General features: G+C 45.3%; 1 protein-coding gene across 4 annotated transcripts in view; it reads left to right on the top strand.

Moving 5' to 3' along the window:
* Window positions 1–17,950, top strand: part of eml4 (EMAP like 4) — a 53,978-nt gene extending 36,028 nt beyond the window's left edge. For all 4 annotated transcript variants that reach the window (XM_018766239.2, XM_018766238.2, XM_018766241.2 and 1 more), the window contains 19 exons: window positions 241–266; window positions 853–885; window positions 2,680–2,803; window positions 3,458–3,607; window positions 4,083–4,152; window positions 4,570–4,680; window positions 5,233–5,328; window positions 5,481–5,615; window positions 5,804–5,939; window positions 7,557–7,708; window positions 7,795–7,920; window positions 8,567–8,698; window positions 9,103–9,170; window positions 9,354–9,442; window positions 9,571–9,668; window positions 11,458–11,545; window positions 12,037–12,135; window positions 14,656–14,786; window positions 14,933–17,950. In XM_018766239.2, coding sequence (XP_018621755.1) covers window positions 241–266; window positions 853–885; window positions 2,680–2,803; window positions 3,458–3,607; window positions 4,083–4,152; window positions 4,570–4,680; window positions 5,233–5,328; window positions 5,481–5,615; window positions 5,804–5,939; window positions 7,557–7,708; window positions 7,795–7,920; window positions 8,567–8,698; window positions 9,103–9,170; window positions 9,354–9,442; window positions 9,571–9,668; window positions 11,458–11,545; window positions 12,037–12,135; window positions 14,656–14,786; window positions 14,933–15,385 — 2,317 coding nt within the window. In that variant the 3' untranslated portion in view covers window positions 15,386–17,950. The remainder of the gene's footprint in view (window positions 1–240; window positions 267–852; window positions 886–2,679; window positions 2,804–3,457; window positions 3,608–4,082; window positions 4,153–4,569; window positions 4,681–5,232; window positions 5,329–5,480; window positions 5,616–5,803; window positions 5,940–7,556; window positions 7,709–7,794; window positions 7,921–8,566; window positions 8,699–9,102; window positions 9,171–9,353; window positions 9,443–9,570; window positions 9,669–11,457; window positions 11,546–12,036; window positions 12,136–14,655; window positions 14,787–14,932) is intronic.
* The last annotated feature ends 1,938 nt before the right edge of the window (window positions 17,951–19,888 follow it).

Below are 19,888 nucleotides of genomic sequence, written 5' to 3'. Positions count from 1 at the left end.
ATGAACATAGGTGTATCTCAATAAGGAGATTTTATCCACCTTTACTGTCCAGAAGAAAAATATCCAATACTTGATTTGAAGACATCCATACATCAGTAAACAACGTTTTCACAAAAAAGCAGTCATACTATACCCGTAGGAATATATTTCCCTTCAAACATCTCTGAATCTTTATGTAATTATGACTCATGATTTTAAGATCTTATTGTAATTCTGTGACCTCTGTTCTGTCATCTACAGGCACAAAGACCCAGTCATCAGCCAGGGTAAGACCTCAGCTGATATTTGGTCACTGACTGGATGAAATGGATCTTCTCTGCTTGCCATGTCCTCACACTATCTTGTCACAGAATGGGACAGTGACCTGCTTTTTAATGCACGCTGGAGGAAACTGCCAGTGAGCCATGTTACGTTAAGCGAGAACCTGAGTGATATTATTACACCTGCTATTGTGTGAAATTGTGCCATTATAATGTCAGCGGCCCGAGCGATGATTCATTGCGGTGACAGACTCTGCAGTCAGAGTGGCTAAAATGAAGTTCCACCCTCTACACCCACGCACCGTAATATTATGCCTAGTTGCTTGCATAGCTGTGTCTAGTTCTGTTGAAGAACTCTCTCTAGGGGTTCAAAGCCAGAATGACAAGGGTACAAAGAAACTAGCGGGGACTTGGGACTTTTGCAGTCACAACCCAACCCTCCAAAATCACAACATATCTTAACACCCTGTTTTTGTCGTTCTTTTTCAAATGTTTGTATTTGTTTTGTTTCTACTTCAGTGTCATTGTTAGATTTTTCTTTTTTTTTTTTTTGGTTTTATTTTGAGTGATTTTATTTCTGTCTCATAACCAGCCAAAATGTCAACACGAGAGAAAAACAACCAAGGTAAGCGTCCCCTGTGGGGTGCCTGTAGCCTTGGAACCAGCAACTGCTCACTCTTTGCTTTAAGCTGCTCTGTCTTCCCACCTTGCTATATCTTCCCCTCTGGCTCTGCTGACATGACATTTGTTTCTTCTGCTGGGCAACCTAAAAAACAAAAAAGAGTATGCATTTACCCATACTTGACCTCAGTTTTCTGCTTGGAGGGCTCTGCTAAGAATGAGTTCTTAAGGATCCTATGTACTCACAGCATCTCCTGTCATCAGGACAGGTACAGGGCTCTGCTTCAGTAACCTAGAGGTTAGTGTCACCAGGTCCAGGTACAGTTATGTGATAACACACTTTCATTAGTTTACTTGTTGCTCTTTTCCTTACTGATTCAGTTTTTTGTTTAAAGAGGTAATGCATCATTTACATAGGTCATGTGTCCACTTCAACAGGGTATTTTACACCTGGACATTTAGACAGCTGAGACTTTCATTGGAGTGAATCAGATTAAAATCTCTTTTCAAGTTTATTGCTATGCCACATGGTGCTTGACCATACAACCTTTTGGGCCACTTCCTTAACCACTGTGCTGCCTGGGGTGGGGCACTCCAATCTTTATGTCCAAGCCTGTGTCAGTATTGAGTAGGGGATGTGGCAGCCTGTCCCAGTGTTGCCTATTGATGAAATTCAATAACTTTCCATAAAACATACGCTTCTTACTGTCCTCTGACTTCCATTCTCCTTCCTGCCTCACACTCAAACTTACTCCAATGGCCTCAGTGGGCACCTGTCCATTTTCTTCTGCGTGCTGCGACACTGTTGAATGCCAGCATGAAGCACATCTTCTCGATTAACCCTCTTCCCCATCACCATCTCAGAGAGAGCCCTGTGTTTTCACAGTTCTCTGTGTGGGGGCTGCTGAATCTGTTGCCCGAAAAGAGATCTCCTCTACACTTATTTACGTTTATTCATTTAGCAGACGCTTTTCTCCAAAGCGACGTACATGTCAGAGAAAATACGATCTGTGCATTAGATTAGGAGAAAGAGATCTGCTCTACAATCAAAATACAACATATCCAATAACAGCACTCGACGCACGCAGAGGTTATTCCGGAGCATTTTATTGGGTGATGTTAGTGATTCCAGGCTGGCGCAGAAGCAAAGTCTTTCGTTGCAGAAACAGATCCCCGCTTCCTCTGAAGATTTGTCTGGCATCACTTTACCAAATGCAACTGGAGTGAATTAGAGGGGAATTCTGCAGACTCTGCAGCAATTTGTTTTCCTTTTTTTATGGTGGCCTCTGATAAGTTAAAGGCCCAAACTAGGTGGTAGGCTTTACATGTGGAAAAGGTTCTTTCCCATGGGCAAAACAGACGGAGGCGGATAACCGTTTATGGATTTGCCAGGTCCTATGTTGACTTACTACACGGCAGGCACATTCAGCCATGGATATGCTGAACACATCGTCACAGCCAGAGTAAACAAGAGGATATTTGAACGCTGCTAAAGACACACACATCCCAGAACCGCACCCAGGGTATCATAAATTATCAGTTGTGCTGTTATGGTCGTTTGACAAAGGTGTCCTTTTGCTAAGCAGTAAATGTGCTGTTGAATGAAAGATGGCCTACGGTGTGATGCCTCAGCTGTGCATTTGTTGGGGATTTCTACGCTCTGGGGTTTTGCCATCATGCATGCTTATGTCTGCGTCTCTACTGTGTGACCATGTTTGTTTATTCTATTCTAGGAGTGGGTGAGGTGAATGATGAAAGGCGTGTTGGAATGACCATGATACCTACTTTTTGTCTACAGAGGGGGACTACATTAAGATGTTCATGCGAGGGCGTCCCATCACCATGTTCATCCCGTCAGATGTAGAGAACTATGAGGACGTGCGAACCGAGCTGCCTCCGGAGAGGCTTAAGCTGGAGTGGGTGTATCCTTCCTTGCTGGCTGGGTGTGGGGTAACTGGATAGAAATGCTGCCTTGTCACCCTGCTAGACCCTCAGCTCATGTCATTGCTTCTGTCCTTGTCTGCCTGTACTTTAGTCTGTTATTGCCGCCTCCTTACGTGTACATCTTCTCCTTTGTTGGTCTTTTTTCCTTACAGAGCTGTCTTATCTCATTGGTCAGCATTACTATTAGTTTAAACTTATTAGGCAATCTCTTGTCTGTAGCCGTTGGTCAGACCTGGTGTCCCTCCTAGTTACTTCCGACATCTTAAGTTTGCTGTATTCACAGTATAAGTTTATCTGCACTTCCTTTCTTGTGGTCCCTGCTCACTGGTATGCTCAGTGTAGAGCAAACGGGGTCTGCTTCGCCTGTTGTGGGTCATGCTGGTTCTTGTGAGCCTCCTTTGATCATGTGTGTGGAAGTGCCATATGGGACCTCCAGATCAGAACAGAGATCACCTATGCGTTCATGGTGTTATTTGGAATAACTTACTGCAATGACCTTCATATTTTTGCATAAAGAAACTTCACCCTTTTGGAAACTGGGTAATCCCAGTGTATTCTCTGGTCTTCCAGGTTGTTCTGTGTCTGTACCTCCTCACCTCCTCTATGTTCTGGCCCTTAACTTACATCACCAGCTATGGGTACCGAGGTCGTGACTGCAGGGCCAACGTGTACCTTTTACCCACGGGAGAGATTGTCTACTTCATCGCTTCTGTGGTCGTGCTCTTCAACTATGAGGAGCGCACACAGCGGCACTACCTGGGCCACACTGATTGCGTCAAATGGTGTGTATCGATTACGAAGGCATGGAGCTTGGGGACGAGGCTTGAGGGAAGAGAGCTGATCAAATGGAGCAGCGGAAAGCGCTACAGCTTTTCTATAAGGAGTTGATGGAAATGAAATGCAAATGTTGTCCCCAGCCCTCCAGGAAGGCAAATGACCTGGCCTGATATCAAGCTGTGTCTTTTGTTTCAACAGGAACGCTGTATTTACAGCCCTGTTTACTCCTACTCGTCCAGCTGTGGGCATATTGTTTGTGCAGTTACTGTTGCTCTTTTTATACAGAGGTGAAATAAAACTTCTAGTTGTTAACAAAATTATCTCTTTGCCCACCCTGCCTCAGGGCATCGCAGTGGTTATACCAATGTATGAGTTTACTCATTTTCCTTTCTCCCTCCCACAGAAACCTGTGGTTGTAGCTCCTACTTTTGTCTCCTCCCACCATCCCTTTCCCTCTGCTCACCTCTTTTATTCTCTCAGTCTTGCAGTTCATCCTGATAAGATTCGCATCGCCACAGGGCAGCTTGCTGGTGTGGACAAGGATGGCCGGGTGAGCTCTCCCCTCATCCATTCAAGACGAACAATGTCGCCAACCCTGAACGCAGCACTGCACAGACCTGGTTAAGACCTGCTCTGGCATACCATTAGACCATGTTTCATACATGTGGTTGGACTATCAAGAGCAGAAACAATGGGAATGGTTTCTAGCAGCTTACTGTTTTTCTGTCTTTGTACACCTGCACCTTTTTTGTGCAATTGCTTGTGTTTCATATCTCACAAGAGTTTAATGCAGCCAGAAGTGATGCCATTTTTCTCACAGGTCTGTGAATGGCGAGATTCTGTCGCCACCTGTGTTTTGCATGTCATCTTTCCTGGTGGTGTGAGGATAATGAATTGAATCTTGATAAATCAGGGCTTACTGTTCTTAGTGACTCCCGTGTGACTTCTGCCCTTGAACCACCCACAGCCTCTGCAGCCGCACGTCAGGATATGGGATTCGGTGTCACTGTCCACCCTGCAGGTCATCGGCCTGGGCACCTTTGAGAGAGGGGTCGGCTCGCTGTCCTTCTCCAAAGCTGTGAGTCCCCACCCTTGCTTCACATGTCTCATCTTTAGAAGCTCATGCTATGCACCACTTCTGTACACAACTGAGAAATAAAGGTCCTGCTATCAGATATGTTCCCCCCAATGCCGCAAGAGGGAGCACTTCAGCTTACTTCATACGACAGTAGTGTAGCCACTGCTTAGTGTGTGGTGTACTTGGACCCTGCTGAGCTCAGTGCTTCAGCAGGCTGAGTCGAAGTACTCGACTAAGAGGAGAATGCCTTGGAGTGTCTCTAACTGACAAGTTTACATTTTTCCACCCTATTTGTTTTCTATCTTGCTTCTCTCTCTCTCCCCTCTTTCACACTCTCAGCACATTCCAGTCACTGCTGATATAGAGGAGCTTCACATGCAAACATACTGTGTCCACATGCGTTCAGGGTTGTTGTGCAGGCACAACCAAGCCAAGAGTTTGGAAAGAATGGCAGATACAAACAAAACATACATTGTTCATTTGGCATCCGGTTTGCTGTCCACTACTAAACTAATAGACGTTGGCATGTTTTGCCCCCACTCTCCCACACAGGACTCTGGAACACACTTGGGTGTGATTGATGACTCGAATGAGCACATGCTGACTGTCTGGGACTGGCAGAAAAAGTCAAAGATTGCTGAGATAAAGGTGAGAGAATTGTTGGTACTGTTTTGCAACTAATGAAAAGACTCTTTCTTTCATCGTCCACCATCTCTGGTGCTTCATCCCATCACTTCCTTCTAATGGCCTGACCTTTTTTTGAAACACATCTGCATTTCCTCCTTTCCTTGCTCCTGCAGACCACTAATGAGGTGGTCCTGGCAGTGGAGTTTCATCCCACTGACGCCAACACCATTGTCACCTGCGGCAAGTCCCACATCTTCTTCTGGACCTGGAGCGGCTCCTCACTAGCACGCAAGCAAGGCATCTTTGGGGTGGGGATACAGTGTCTTTTGTCTGTCTTTATCATCCGTACTCACACAGATATACTGTATACTCACACAGCTGTACTTGTTGTTCATCATGGTTAAACAATTTTGTTTTACATATTCACAAAGACAGGCACAAGTAGCCTTTCTTTTGAACGTACAGCTGGTAGAACTAACTTCCTGTCCCCCCTCAGAAATATGAAAAGCCAAAATTTGTTCAGTGCCTGGCGTTCCTCAGCAACGGTGACATCCTAACGGGTGACTCGGGTGGAATCATGCTGGTGTGGACCCGCAGCACTGTGGAACCTGCCCCAGGCAAGGGGCCCAAAGGTATTACCCCAGTCATGTGTCGTTCTACCAATACCCCGTTGACCTGGTACCTCAGTAGCACCTTATTCCAAATCAAGTCAGCTGCGCATCTGTGGGGAGTTGGACTTGGGAGCTAGGTATTTTGGAGGAGAAGGGTGGGGTAGCTGTTGGCTGCAAAGCCTGAAGGAAAACTCGTTTTGCGAATGATAATTGTTTTTGCTGGCATGTTGAATAACTGGGTTGTAGGTGTAGGGCGAGGTGCTACTTTTCAATGGTAATTCATTATTTACAGCCCTGGACTGCCGAGTGCCCAGGGTGCACAGGGACCTGTTAGGTCTAGATGGGGCTTTATTTCCATGGTTCTTTGTGCACGTGTGCATTTGCAGTTTTGTGCTGATTGAAAGGCTGACAGGACAGAGAGGGAGGGAGCACACATTTCAGCGATTTGCAGGAGGGTTGTTATAGCTTGCTTAGTAAATCTGCAGCTTCCACCACCAGCAAGACTGTTATGGCAAATGATCACAGGTCAGAACACACAGAACTACAGTTCTCAATCTGTATTCCCAGCTTTCATCTCTTTACTGAGTTGTGACCAGTGAGACAGACTTGATTATAGTCCTGCTATAGGATCTTCAATTTAGAGTTCAACACATACGCAGTGTTACATTGGAAAGAGCTTCGTATGGGCAGGCAGCTATGAGATGGACTGAGATTTAATGGTTAAAAAAAAAAAAAAACACTGCTGAATAAGCAAATTGTATGTGCTCTACCAGGGCTCCATCATTTCTTGTTGTCTGTGAGAGAAACCCTCTTTCCTGTCCTAAGAGGGGACGTCTGCCCCCTGCTCACTCTGGAATACCAGCTGTGTTCTCACCACACTATGAAGTACTGGTTGTTCAACCGTCTCACTTTGTCTTCCCCCAGTACTTGTGACTTGTACCTGTGATTTTGGCGAGACTCAGATGTGCCTCATGGGTGGGTGTTGGGTGGGGGATTGGACTTTTCCAGCTTTGTTTTCCCACTCCAGTTGCAGAAGGCTGGTTTTTCCCTTTCAGTGCCTGTGCAGCATCACAAGAGCCTGTTGTGTTATTACAGTGGGAGTGATAATTTGCAGCAGTGCAGGAAATGCAGACTCAAGAACCACATGCTCGCACACACAGTTGCATACATTTAGACATTTAGACTCTCTCGAAAACATACATCCACCACACACAAATGCACACACACCAACCCCAAAACCACATATCACTCCTCTGAACACACAATGGTTGTCTGTGTTTAATTTCTGCAGTAAACCACATTAAGGATGGAGAAGTATTTGCAGTATTCCCTTCCCAGAAATCCAGGCTGCTGGTTGTTCTGTAGCATCGATTTGGTTTTTCTCACTTGCTCTGTCTTAATCCTCTAGTGGGCTATGAGCTGGCTGAGGTGTAGGTCTATCTCTACCTTGTCCTTTTAATTTTAGGACCACTCCACCATCCCCTTGCATGACCTTCCCCAAACCTCTTTAGCACCTGTATTCCTGCTGTGTCTTCCCTATCAGTGACCTACCTTAACTGTCCTCAGTCCCGCAACCCAACACACTGTGTCATTCCTTTGCTTCCCCCTTTGTTTCCTCACCTGCAATTCCGCACACAGGTGTGTACCAGATCACTCGTCAGATCAAAGGCCACGATGGCAGTGTCTTCACCCTATGTCAGATGCGGAATGGCACACTGCTGACTGGCGGGGCAAAGGACCACAAGATCATTCTTTGGGACCACGATTTGAACCCAGAGAGGGAGATAGAGGTAGGAGGCTCTGACCATGTGATAGTACGCTCTACTGTTAAGGTCTTCTTTAGCCAAGGCAGTAAGACTTGTGAATTATCGCACAGGTCCCTGACCAATATGGATCCATTCGAGCAGTGGCTGAGGGCAAAGGGGAGCAGTTCTTGGTGGGTACATCACGCAACTTCATCCTAAGGGGGACATTTAACGATGGATTCCAGGTGGAAGTACAGGTAAGAGAGCAGCACAATTCTATGTCTATCCCTCTTTTCACTCTTCAGTTTTTCCCCCATATGAGGGTGTGTAGTGAGAGCTACTTTACACATACTGGTTCTTTATACGCTGTAAGAGAACAGGTAAATGCAGCACATGGGGCGCTACTGTGGTCAGATCACACCCTCTGTCTGTTCTACAACCCTTCCTGATTATCTTGGTCTTTAAGGAACGTAGGTGAGACTGCGTCTTTCTGGAGACGGACTGTCACGGCCATTGTGGGAATGAGAGTCATCTTCCATTCTTGAGCCTAAATAAACAATGGTGGAGGAATTTTCTCATCTCTTGAATGGGCAGTGGTCTTTAGGGATGGTTCCTTCCTATACTGCAGTATCTGTGTGCAGGCGAGAATATTTCTCAGTCTGTCTATTCAGTGAACTTCTCTAGATGTTCTGCTTTCTAAGAATCAGATATGGCCCTTTCCTGTCCTCCATTTTCAAAGCAAATGTTTCCTGCCGTGAACTACGCTTCTTACCACTTAATGTTCAGCCATCTCTGAGAAGATGTTTTCTTCCTGTTTGATCATGTGGAATAGATCAATGTTCCCCTCTAGAGCAGCTCAGGGGATTCGGGTTTAAGGTGTCTGACTGCTTTGTTCTCCTACAGGGGCACACAGATGAGCTGTGGGGCTTAGCCACACACCCCTTCAAGGACCTCTTTCTCACCTGTGCTCAAGACAGACAGGTGTGCCTCTGGAACTCAGTGGACCACTCCTTGGAATGGACCAGGCTTCTGGATGTAAGTGTCTTTGATGAACTGCATTCTGGGAGCCATGTGTTTTGTCATGCAGGATTTCACCTTATGCTTCTCCTACAGCACAATGGCACAGCAGGTAATGTCGGTGTTTCACAGTACTTGGGCTGTGCCTTCGAGCATAGTTTTGAATCCAAATCAGGCTGTGCTTATTTTTTTTGCGTGTGCTTTCCCTGTTCACAGTCCAAAGACAGGCATGAGAGAAGGCAATGGTAATCCTTTTATATGCCCTTCATTAGCAATAAAAACCCTAAGAGCGGGTGCCAAGAATCAGATGTGACTGTACGGCATTTGTCCTACTTCTATCTACCTTTTTTTTTTTTTTTTTTTGTAAATCTTCTCCTGTAATGTTCATTCCACCTTCTTCTTGTCTCATTTGTTGCCCACAGGAGCATGGACACTGTGCAGACTTCCACCCTAGTGGTGCAGTTGTGGCCATCGGGACCCACTCAGGAAAGTATGTCCTCACCCACCCTCACTACATGCTGTCCTGCTAATACAGCACTGTGGATTTCTGTAGATCTCCGGAAGAAATGTAATATTATAAAAGAGGGCAGGATTCATTCCAAACTTCACCTGACTTCAACTGTTGTGTGGCACTTCTGCTGATCACCATCCACCCTCCCTACGTGTGGTCTAGGTGGTACGTTCTCGATGCTGAGTCGAGGGACCTGATCGCCATCCACACAGATGGGAATGAGCAGCTGTCTGTCATGCGCTACTCTGTAGGTAGGTGTAGTTGGGGTGTCATGCAAGTGACCAGTGCCTCACCCTTGTCCTCTCCATGTATGTGTATTGAGACCTGGCGTTGGAATGTGACAAGAAAAATGCCCACAATTCTCTGCTTTCTTCCTCAGATGGCTCCCTGCTGGCAGTGGGATCACATGATAACTTCATTTACCTCTATACTGTGTCAGAAAAAGGCAGGAAGTACAGCAGATATGGCAAGTGCACTGTGAGTGGCCAGTTTCTGCTTCCTTATAATACTTTTTTTCCATCCACTATGAGAGGGTTAAAGTCCTTGTAAAACTGTCGCTATAGCTTTGAAGACCCTACCTCTCCCATTTTTTTTGGAAGCAAGAAACGGCCTCAAACATGGAGGCTTGCGGGTTCCACTGATTTATGCCCCATTAACATTAGCTGAGGCGTTCTGTCCACCTAGAGGACTGGTGTTTCCCAGGATTTCAGGGTTTAGAAGGAAAACAGGTTTGATGCAGTCTATAAACAGTCAGACTTGGATGGCCTGGATCTCTTGGAAAATTTTCCGGACTCATTCTACCTATCTTCATTCAGTTTCTAATTGAGTTGTATGATTAGCATGCCGGCAGTGAGTGTGTGGTAGTAATGAGTAGCGGGTATTGAGTCCTCAGAGGAAGTAGTTTTAGATAGACAGAGGTGCGTCTGAGGCCGAATTCAGAATTCACCATGAAAGCAGAACCATTACCACAGCTGGCACGCCGATGCTCTGAGGTTTAATTTATGTCCGAAGCCCAGAAGGAATGCGGTTTTTGCACTGTGGAGATCTTTTTCATGGTGATTCAATCAAACACGACGGGGCTTTTTGAGACGTCTCCTGTGTAAAAAGGCTTATTTATTCCCTGAGATGCTGATTAAAGGCTTCTGTTCAGTAAACGGGGACAGTCACAGACCATGACAAGGAGGCTAAGGGCATGTGCCGGCCTGACCTGACCTGACCTAGTCCAGAGCCTACGGAGTGGTCCCATTTGCTCTATTGTCAACTGCGTTGGTTTTCAAAATTTTTTTTTCTGGACTGACTGTTTGGCTGCTGCACAGTCTGTGGTTTTTCTCCTCCGTCTTTTCCCAATCCCTTCCATTTTCATCTCCCTGTAGTCTGCAGGTTCAGGCTATCAGAGTATTTAGTTGCAGTAAATTCCAGGTTTTTTTTTTTTTTTGGTGAGCTGGACTCTTCAGTGTCCTTGTTAGTGTTTACATATTTGCTCATTGGGATTTGTTTTTTAGGAGGGTTCAATTACCTAGAAGTTACACCTAAAATGGGGGGGAAACAATTACAGGAGAGACAGTAGACTTGCATTCTCTTTTTACTCTCGGTTGACCTTGAAAGGTATAGAGAGAACTGGAAAGAGAAAAGATGTAATTAAAAGGGAATGTTGTGGGAATGTTGGTTTCTGGTTTTATTGGTGTTGGCAGACGGTGCTCAGGCTCGGCCCCAGGAGGGTTCTGGGCCTGGAGTGAGTGAAGCAGCACCAGATGAAAGGTGCAGCTGTGTGTTACGGTCAGCCCTGAGGGAGGGAGGTGGCATGGATGCAGCAGGGGACTGCGTGTGTCTGTCTGTCTTTTATAGGTATTGTGGACAATAGTTCTGTTGTATCATGCCTGTTTGTAATTCCTCCAAGTGTATGCGAATATGAGCTGGAAGCAAAGTATATTCATTTAAAAAAGAAAAAAAGCCAGCTGTTAAGCATCTGGATCGGTCCTGGTGCCGTGTCATAGGTTTGTGTGTGTGTATGTGTGTGTATCAACTCTAAAAAGTGCCAAGAGAGACAAAAGAGACTCCTGTTCTGACCCTGACTGAGGGAGGTGCGACATTTGGGTGGAAGGGAAAGGGGGGAAGCACAGGGACGAGCAGGGAGATGAGTTTGTCTCTTATGCCTGATCCTAAAACACCGAAGATCATTTCTTTCAATAACGTCAAAAGCATCTCTGCACGCTCGCTACTTGTGTGTGAACTTTGTGTCATCTCTTTCCCTTGCTCAATTTCCCAGGGACATTCCAGCTACATTACACATCTTGACTGGTCCCCCGACAATAAGTTCATCATGTCCAACTCAGGCGACTATGAAATCCTTTACTGTGAGTAGCTGACCGGCACACTCACTCGTGACATTTGTACCACAGCAGATGCTTTGAGGGGTTCAGACAACTGGTGTGTGTGTGTGTGTGTGTGTGTGTGTGTGTGTGTGTGTGTGTGTGTGTGTCTTTTAATAATAACGTACTGTTGCTTCACATCAGTGCACACATTTGAGTTATTAGCTCCTCTGACTAGACATAATTGCATCAACAGATTGTTAGATTTCTATTATAGATCACATACAGTATTAGTGCTTGGTTGGTAGTTTATAATTCTTGCAACAGTAAATGATTATTTGTATGCACAAACACACATGCGCACATATGCACGCCCACCCTTCCACTCACCCCAAGCAACAAAGGTCTAGCGTGCGCGCACGCACACATTCCGTTGTTAAGAGTACACACCAGGAATTGCAAATGCACACAGCTACAGTTGGCTGCAAAGGTCATGTCACTAAATATCCCATCCTGTCCGCATGTCCTCACTTTAGGGGACATTCCAAACGGCTGTAAGCTGATCCGGAACCGCTCCGAGTGCAAGGACATCGACTGGGCCACGTACACGTGTGTGCTGGGATTCCATGTCTTCGGTAAGTACTCGTGAGTGTTCTGTGCTCCATGCTGAAGGCCTGTGTTGTCACTGGGGCTCTTGTCAATTGTAAAGGCCTGGTTTTATTGCCGGTATTTTAGTCCTCCTGAAGAGGTTCCAGTTTGTTGAGAAGGCTCAGTGATTCTTTGGCAGTAATTGTGCTCTTGAATGGGAGATCTACATGCTTAATGGTGACAGAACTATGGTGATCAGCTTTCGCAGTAAGGCTTTGTAATAAAAATTAATAACAGATAATAGTAAAGCATGTCCTTTACACAATATACTAGCATCTTTTTAAAAAAAAAAAAAAAAAAAAAAAACAAAAACACTGAGCATATAATGCATGTAAAAGACTTAAATGTAAGAAATTTTGTACAGAATCATATCCGTAGCAGTGATTTGCATTCAGAGGGCCCTGCTAGTTATAAGCAGTGATGAATATTTATTTCTGTTCACACTTGCTGTGTCATCTTGTTCAGTTAAACATGTTCTTGCAGCCTTTGGAACACAATTTAAAATATTCCACGTAACTGATTTCATTAAAGTAAGTCTCAAAAAAGGATGCCAGATAAAAGCTCCAGTTTCCTAAAGGGCTTTATGAAATCGCAAAGTTCCAAAAGCTGAAGTGCAAAGTCAAGGTTCTTTTTTGGAAGGGTGCAAATGTAATGCACTCACTGTATTTTTCTCTAAGGTGTACGTTGTTTTGGCGAAAGTTAGTTGCCGTCGAGTTGTTTACGACTCATGGCAACCCTATGTGTAACAGGGCGAAATGTTGCCCAATCTTGCGCCGCATGTCTGGTCATTCAAACATTTGCATTCATTGCTGCGGCAATTCTATCAATCCATCACATTGAAGGTCTGCCTCTTCCTCGTTGGCCCTCGACTTTACCAAGCACGATGTCCTCTTCACGTGATTGCTTTTTTCTGACAGTGTGCCCAAAGTATGAGAATCTAAGTAGTCATCTTCACCTTTAAGGAAAATTTTGGTTGTATCTCTTATAACACTGATTTATTTGTTCTTCTGGCAGTCCACGGTATGCTCAGTATTCGCTTTGGAGAAAAGCATCTGCTAAATGAATAAGTGTAAATGCAAATGGTAAAACTTGGGGATCTCCACACCAAAGAGACCTTGGGCTTTGTGTATTGATTCATTTTTATAAGGTTCTCTCTGAATAAAGTTTTTCTCATCTTCTGTCATCTGTTCAGTTGTGCTCACACTGAATCGCTGTCCCATTTGTGGGGGTTGTGTTTTCCTCCACATATCTGGCTAGGGTTTCCGCCTTTCTTTGCGACCCTTCGTGCCAGTCAGTCTGTGGTTAGGTTCTGTCGGGGCCATTGCACTAAATAAAACACTCCCTGGAATTTTTGCACCCCCTCCTTCCCTCCCCCTTTCTTTCTTTTTCCTCACTTCTACTCTCTCTCTGTCTCTTTGTCTTCTCTCCAAGTCAATTCCAAAACAGGATTTTCTGTCTTGGCCGTGATTCCTCGTTGCCAGACCATCTAAAATAAAGTAGCGCACAGTACACAATGCGCATATACTCCGGTTATTCTCAGATACAGCGATAATGGTTTTCTTCTGCCACCATAGCTGGGTAGTGAAGCCACAGCAAAGAAGGAAGTTAAATAGGCCTCCAGGAATGACACCCTACTTCAGTAAACAAATATCTCTCTCATCTGTTGCTTACTACGTCTGATTAAGTGTTATACACACACACGGACTGGAATACAGGGCTGCAGATTGTACCCGTATGCCTGCATTCCTTCATGGCTTTATGAGACTGGAAAACTAGTTAACTCTTGATGTGCAGGAGCTCATTTGCTGTGCAATAAGGTGGAAAGTGAAACAAAAGTGCGACTGACCCTCCAGAGAACTTTTTGGGGGATTTCTGGGGTGCAAAGTTATCAGTGGCTGGAGGTTACTTGTCAGTGCTGGCCTGCCCCCTGCCGGTGGGTTGGGCAAAGTATAGTATATTGGAGCTGCACACTGATTGTGTTGCTACAGTTGGGTTTTCTTAGCGTTATGACCGCCAGCACATTATATGTCACCCATTAGTTTCATTTTCATTATGAGTGGTAGCATTAGACTCAGACTGACCTAAAATTGTCAGTAGGGTCTCGGTGAACAAACATAAAGGCTCAAATGTATAAACTAGATTACATGTTTGGATATGCAGTCCTTTTTTTTTTTTTGTATAAAACAAAAGATTTCCGATACAGGGGTACAGAAGTTCACCGAATTTTTTTCTCTGAAACTTTTTGTTTACTTAATTCGGTAGCTTGTGCTGAAGACTGAATTCTCTGAACTGAATGCCATGTGTCCTTTCATACATACTAACTGATGTCTGAATTACGCCTACGTGGTACAGTCAGTATCTTCTAAGACTGGCTGCCATGTGGCAGTGCTGTGGTTACAAGCACATGCACCAGTATGCACAAGCACACTTGTCAGCAATATATACATGACCTCTGTGACTGTTTGTGTGTGTGTCCAGTCTTCCCATATATTCATTTTTCCTTACAGGGGTTTGGCCTGAGGGGTCAGACGGTACAGACATCAATGCCCTGATCCGCTCTCACAACCGGAAGGTCATAGCGCTGGCTGACGACTTCTGCAAAGTGCATCTTTTCCAGTACCCCTGTTCCCGGCCCAAGGTGAGTCAGGACTGGTCGGTGATGGGAAGAAGGTGTCTGTACCTAGTGCCATTTATCAGACCCTGGAGTATGTTGATGAACATTAATATGAATGCTGGAATAGCGGTACTGATTTGTCGCTGTCGTGCTGCTATGTTGTTATCCAGGCCCCAAGCCACAAATACAGTGCCCACAGCAGTCACGTGACCAACGTGAGCTTCTTGCACAGCGACAGCCACCTGTTATCCACAGGAGGGAAGGACACTAGCATCATGCAGTGGCGCCTTGTGGAGAAGACCCCCTCACTGGTTCCTAGTGAGAGCCTCTCCCTAGGTGAAGGGCTGCACCTCAACTCCACCCCCCGGGCCATGGCCCCAGCACCTGTCCAGATGCCCACACCTACTGAGCCCATTCCACTTGCCACCGTGGCCACGGTCCCTCCTGTAGTTGCTGAGGAGGCCACTCCCAATGGAGAACAGCAGAGTTCCCCCGACAGTCCGCCTCCCTCTGATGCCACCCTGCCCTCATCTGATAGCACACTGAGCCCCAAGGACAGCTTAGAACCCAGCGATGACACGGCTACGCCGAGTGATGAGTATGCACCATCCACGCCGTCATAAGGATGGAAGCTTGAGCGTAGAGTTCGCTCCCTGTCCTCCTCCAAGATCCTCCTCCAGGCTGCTGGGTGACAATTAGCCTTCCAGGGGAGTGCACATGTGTTGTTGTTCCTGATATTTTTTTTTTATATTTTTTTTTTCTTTCTCATTGAAGTCATGGTGGGGCATCGTTTAAAAAAAAAAAAAGAAAAAAAAAAGAAAAAAAGAGTTCATTATTGTTTTAAAATTTCACTAAAGAAGTGAAAGCTTTGAGGAGAGAGTAATCCTGGTTGTTTGAGGGTGGGTGGGGGCTGCTGACATATATTGAGCTGTCCAGCAAAGCATGAGCAAAAGGCAGATGGAAAGATATTATCACTCAGACACTAACACACTTGAAAGCACACTGACGCAGACAGACACACTAACACACGAACACTAACACGCGCACACACAGAACCAAGCACGCTCATACCTTCTCCAGGTGGATGTCCGGGTCCACAATGGGAAAAATGCGATTCCCTGCTTTATTAGAGGAAATGCAGCTCCTTTTAATCTCGTAAAAGTTTTGAGGTGCATTTCTGTTGATGTTTTTGGGAAGACAAGTAGCTGCAACACAAACTCTGCTTTCAAAGGAGTCGACATACACACACACTCCCATGTCCACAATCTTATGACGATGGAATCCGTGTAAACGCCACTGTTTACCGTAAAAGATACAAGATGCAGCAGGGTATCAAGCATCAATAGACCTGCCTTTCGGTAGCCGTGGCTGGAGCAGTGTGGCTCAATGCTTCACAGTCATGGTCTGGCTGATCTTGCCTCCTGTGGACTTGTAACCCTAGGTGTGAGATCTGTGGATTCACTTTGACCATTGTCTGGATTGACATCGTGTACATTCTACCACTTAGATAGCCGCTGTCTTTGTCATTGCTCTAGTTACACTGTTTTACAAATGTTTTCTGGGTGCAGCGTGAATTCAGACATGAGTTCAACCTGTAAGTGCTGATTGTTATTGTGATAGTACAGTGGAACTTCTGTTATCAAAAATGTCTCAGCTGACAATCTGGACTGCTCTCTCCACATGCAAGTGTTGCCATGGTCACTGGATTCTCTATTTGTCTCAGATTCATTCAGCGTGGTCCAGCAACACGTTAACAGACTCAGTGAGTTTCAAGAAACAGTACAAGTGGCAATAAATGTAATTTCAGCAGGTTTCCTGTTAAGAATAGGATGTTTGCGTTACTTTTCTGGTTTAATATCTGCATGATGTTAACCCTCAAGTTTTTTTTTTTTTTTTTTAATAAACTAGAGACAATAATGTTCAAAATGGCTTTTTAAACAAGACCCTTGGCAGTTGCCAGAGGGCAAGTGTGCAAGAGCACAGAACTTCTTTATTGGATGTAAGAGGGAGAGATTGAATCCTCTCTGTTTGCATTTGCTTTGGAGTTACTCATGTCTCCAGAAATCAAGACTTGTGTTGTTTTTGGTAATGTTTAGCATTTTTTAGACTCAATTAGAGATGCTCTTTTCTTTGGACTGGACTGTTTTAAAGGTGATCGAGTTCTGTTTTCTCTGTCTGGACTGATTTGTTTTTAAGTCTTAAAGTATGTGAGCTGCTGCTTGCATGACTTGTTTCATTCCAGAAAGGCATCTGCGCTGTCATTCCCTACTGAACAAACTCAGGATGGATCCGCCAGGGATACAACCAACGCAGCTAACATGGACAGAGGGACAACTGTTTTGTCCAGCCCACCATCCCCAGCTCCGCCCCTAAGTACAACCCCTCAAACCTGCAGAAATGCCCTGGCATCTAATGCAATTTGCGTAGCGATTTGGAAAGGGTTTTTTATTTTTTGGGCTACAGCTGGAAGTAATGTCCTTACTCTGGTTGGTGTTTATCCACTCTCTTTTATAGTTTCAGTGCTTCATTTTTAACCTATAACTGAAGCACCAGCCGCTTTGGTCCAGGCCTTATAAAGACGACATGTGATTAACCAAGAGAAAATCTGGAAAATTAATGGATTTAAAAAAAAAAAAAAGAGGAAGACTGAGGCAGTTTTGTTCACTCCCATTTTATCTCATGGGTTGCTTTGACATGATGTGTACATTGTACAAAGGCATGAGATTTACAGTAAGAATTTCTTTTTTTTCTTTTTTTTTTTTTTTTTCTTTTTTTGCATGGACAGTTAGATGGAGGGGTGTTGTAGGTTGGGTACATGCATGGGGTTAGTGTTGTGAGTAATTTGACATGGCTATCTCAACAGTGCTCCGGCAAGTTTTGAGGAAGATTGATAACGTGATGAATTAACTGCATATGATGCGTTCAGTGAAGTGACATTTTCAGCATAGCACTTTGGGGATGTCAGTGCTGTAGATTCACTCTTGTCACCTTCAAAATGCCAGCTTCCAGCTGGTGGGCAAAGAACCTTTTTATTTTCTTTGTACAACACACATTTCAAATTGTTTCAGCCAAAATAATTTTTTATATATCTGTTTTTGTTCCAAGGGGAATGTTTTCACTAGTTTCCAGTAGTTTTGTTGGGTAGGTTTATAGACCAAGAATGTTGTTCTTTACAAAAAAAAAAAAAAGACGCTTAGCCATCATCCTGTTCCACTTGCAGAGCCTACATCTTGCCTGTGTGCCTCCTCCCACCCTCAAGGGGGCGCTGCCTCATTATAAGTGGCCATCTTACTCCATAAGTGAGATGTCCAGCTGCTCTTCATTGTCTCTCCAGAAACACATTCAGGTGTGACAACTTTATGTATATAATGGTATGCCTGTCTGTATATATATGTTTATCAGCGGTCTGCAGATCCACTTGTTTGCTCCCCGAGTACATTTCTGGAAGGTGCAATTCCCATGCAGATGTCAGGTGAAGCATGGGGGAGACAGCCTGCAGCTCGGATCTTTATTCACTGCAGAGCACCATTAAAATTCGGCACTGAACCGCACTGGTCTGTGGCCGTCTCATTCGAAAAGCTGGAACTGGCATCGATCTTATGTTCCTGCACGTCTTAGCAGAGCGCTGTGGTAAACTATCTTTGGGACAAGTGGAGCGGACTGAGGAGGAGCACAGATCTGAATAAGAGCACTCTTGTCGGTCTTGTGTAAGTGTGGAATGGGGTAGGCCTGTAACGGGCGTTCGTCCGCTCAACAGGAAGGCTGAACACCCTCGTCACGCTTACGGGGGGTGGGGGGTGAGATACCTTGTTTCAGAATTCATAAGTGACCTTTGGCCCTCTGGATGCCCTTCCAGTTGGTCCTCAGAGGCCTCAATTGAATGTGTCCAAAGTGAATTGCCTTCGCAAAGAAGGGCGGTGGGTCTTTAGGTCCCGTAATTGGCTTCATCACCAGACAAAACTGGAAGTGGGATTTGATACTGTTGCCAGTTTGTAGCCAGTGCACAACATCTGAAGTCCTGTAGCCTCTGGAACAGGCCACCCGCCTAGTCATATAACCCCATTGGCGCGGCAGGCCCCGGCATGTGGCAGATGCACGGTTCTGGTGTCCCACAAGTCTTCCCCCAGGTCAGACCATGTCACTGTTTCCTTTGTCTTTAATATATTTGGAGCTTAAGGGCTTGCAGCGCTGCTGCTGCTTTGGGGCCAGATGGGCTAGTATCCAAATCACAGCACACAGGAGAGGGGGAGGATTGGGGAGGGGGGCACAGGGGAATCACGAACACCATGGAGCAAGCCCAGCATTCAGAGGCCTCCCTTTAGGTCCCTGGGTCCAAATTGCAGACTGTTTCAAATGAATGACTTGTACCAGCCTGCGTCATGTGAACAGCAGCCTGAACGTGACTGCAGTTGCGGGAATTGACAAGAGCTGGGACAGCAGGCTGCCGCAGAGTCTGCAAAGACAGTAACAATGTTGATGATTAAACGGTGGGGATGTTGGCGATGAAGACAACAAACCCAAGTATCTGTGTAATATGGGGGGAATCTGTTTAACGTGAAGATGTTTGAGCCAATATGTTTCTCATGCATTCCTGTCAAAAGGGCAGAAAAGTAATGAAGATTTGAAGAAGAAGAAAAAAAAATAAACATTTTCAAAAGTATGCCTGTTGTTTTTCTTTGTCAAACATCATTTGCAGTTTCCTTTGGGATAACGTTTTTAGGTTTGATTACACCAGGTAGTTATGTTAGAACAAACTAATTTTTTTTTTAAGTGTAGGGAGCTTATACCCAAGGCCTTGCTCGCTCTGTGTGTTACTCTCTGCCACCAGGGTGTTCCCATGCGTCACAGAGGTCTGTGAACCCTACGCAAGGTCTTCCATAGTTGGCCTGTCCCAGCACGAAGCAACCTGGCATGGGGCAAAGACCGCAGCTTGTTTACCACCACCAACATAACTGCCCCAGCCTGCATGAATCAGCAGGATCTGTGGGAGTGCTTTGAGAGCTATGGCGCAAGGCCCTGTCTCGCATATTTTGTTTCCCCTGTTTGCCAGTGCTTGGTTTTGCAACACACAGTTTGTCCCTCATGCTCCGTTAATTCTACGTCTAGCCGATGCGCTGAAGGCGGCT

Source organism: Scleropages formosus, chromosome 8 (assembly GCF_900964775.1).
Source record: "Scleropages formosus chromosome 8, fSclFor1.1, whole genome shotgun sequence".
Classification (NCBI taxonomy): Eukaryota; Metazoa; Chordata; class Actinopteri; order Osteoglossiformes; family Osteoglossidae; genus Scleropages; species Scleropages formosus.
This window is presented reverse-complemented; position numbering and strand designations above follow the sequence as displayed.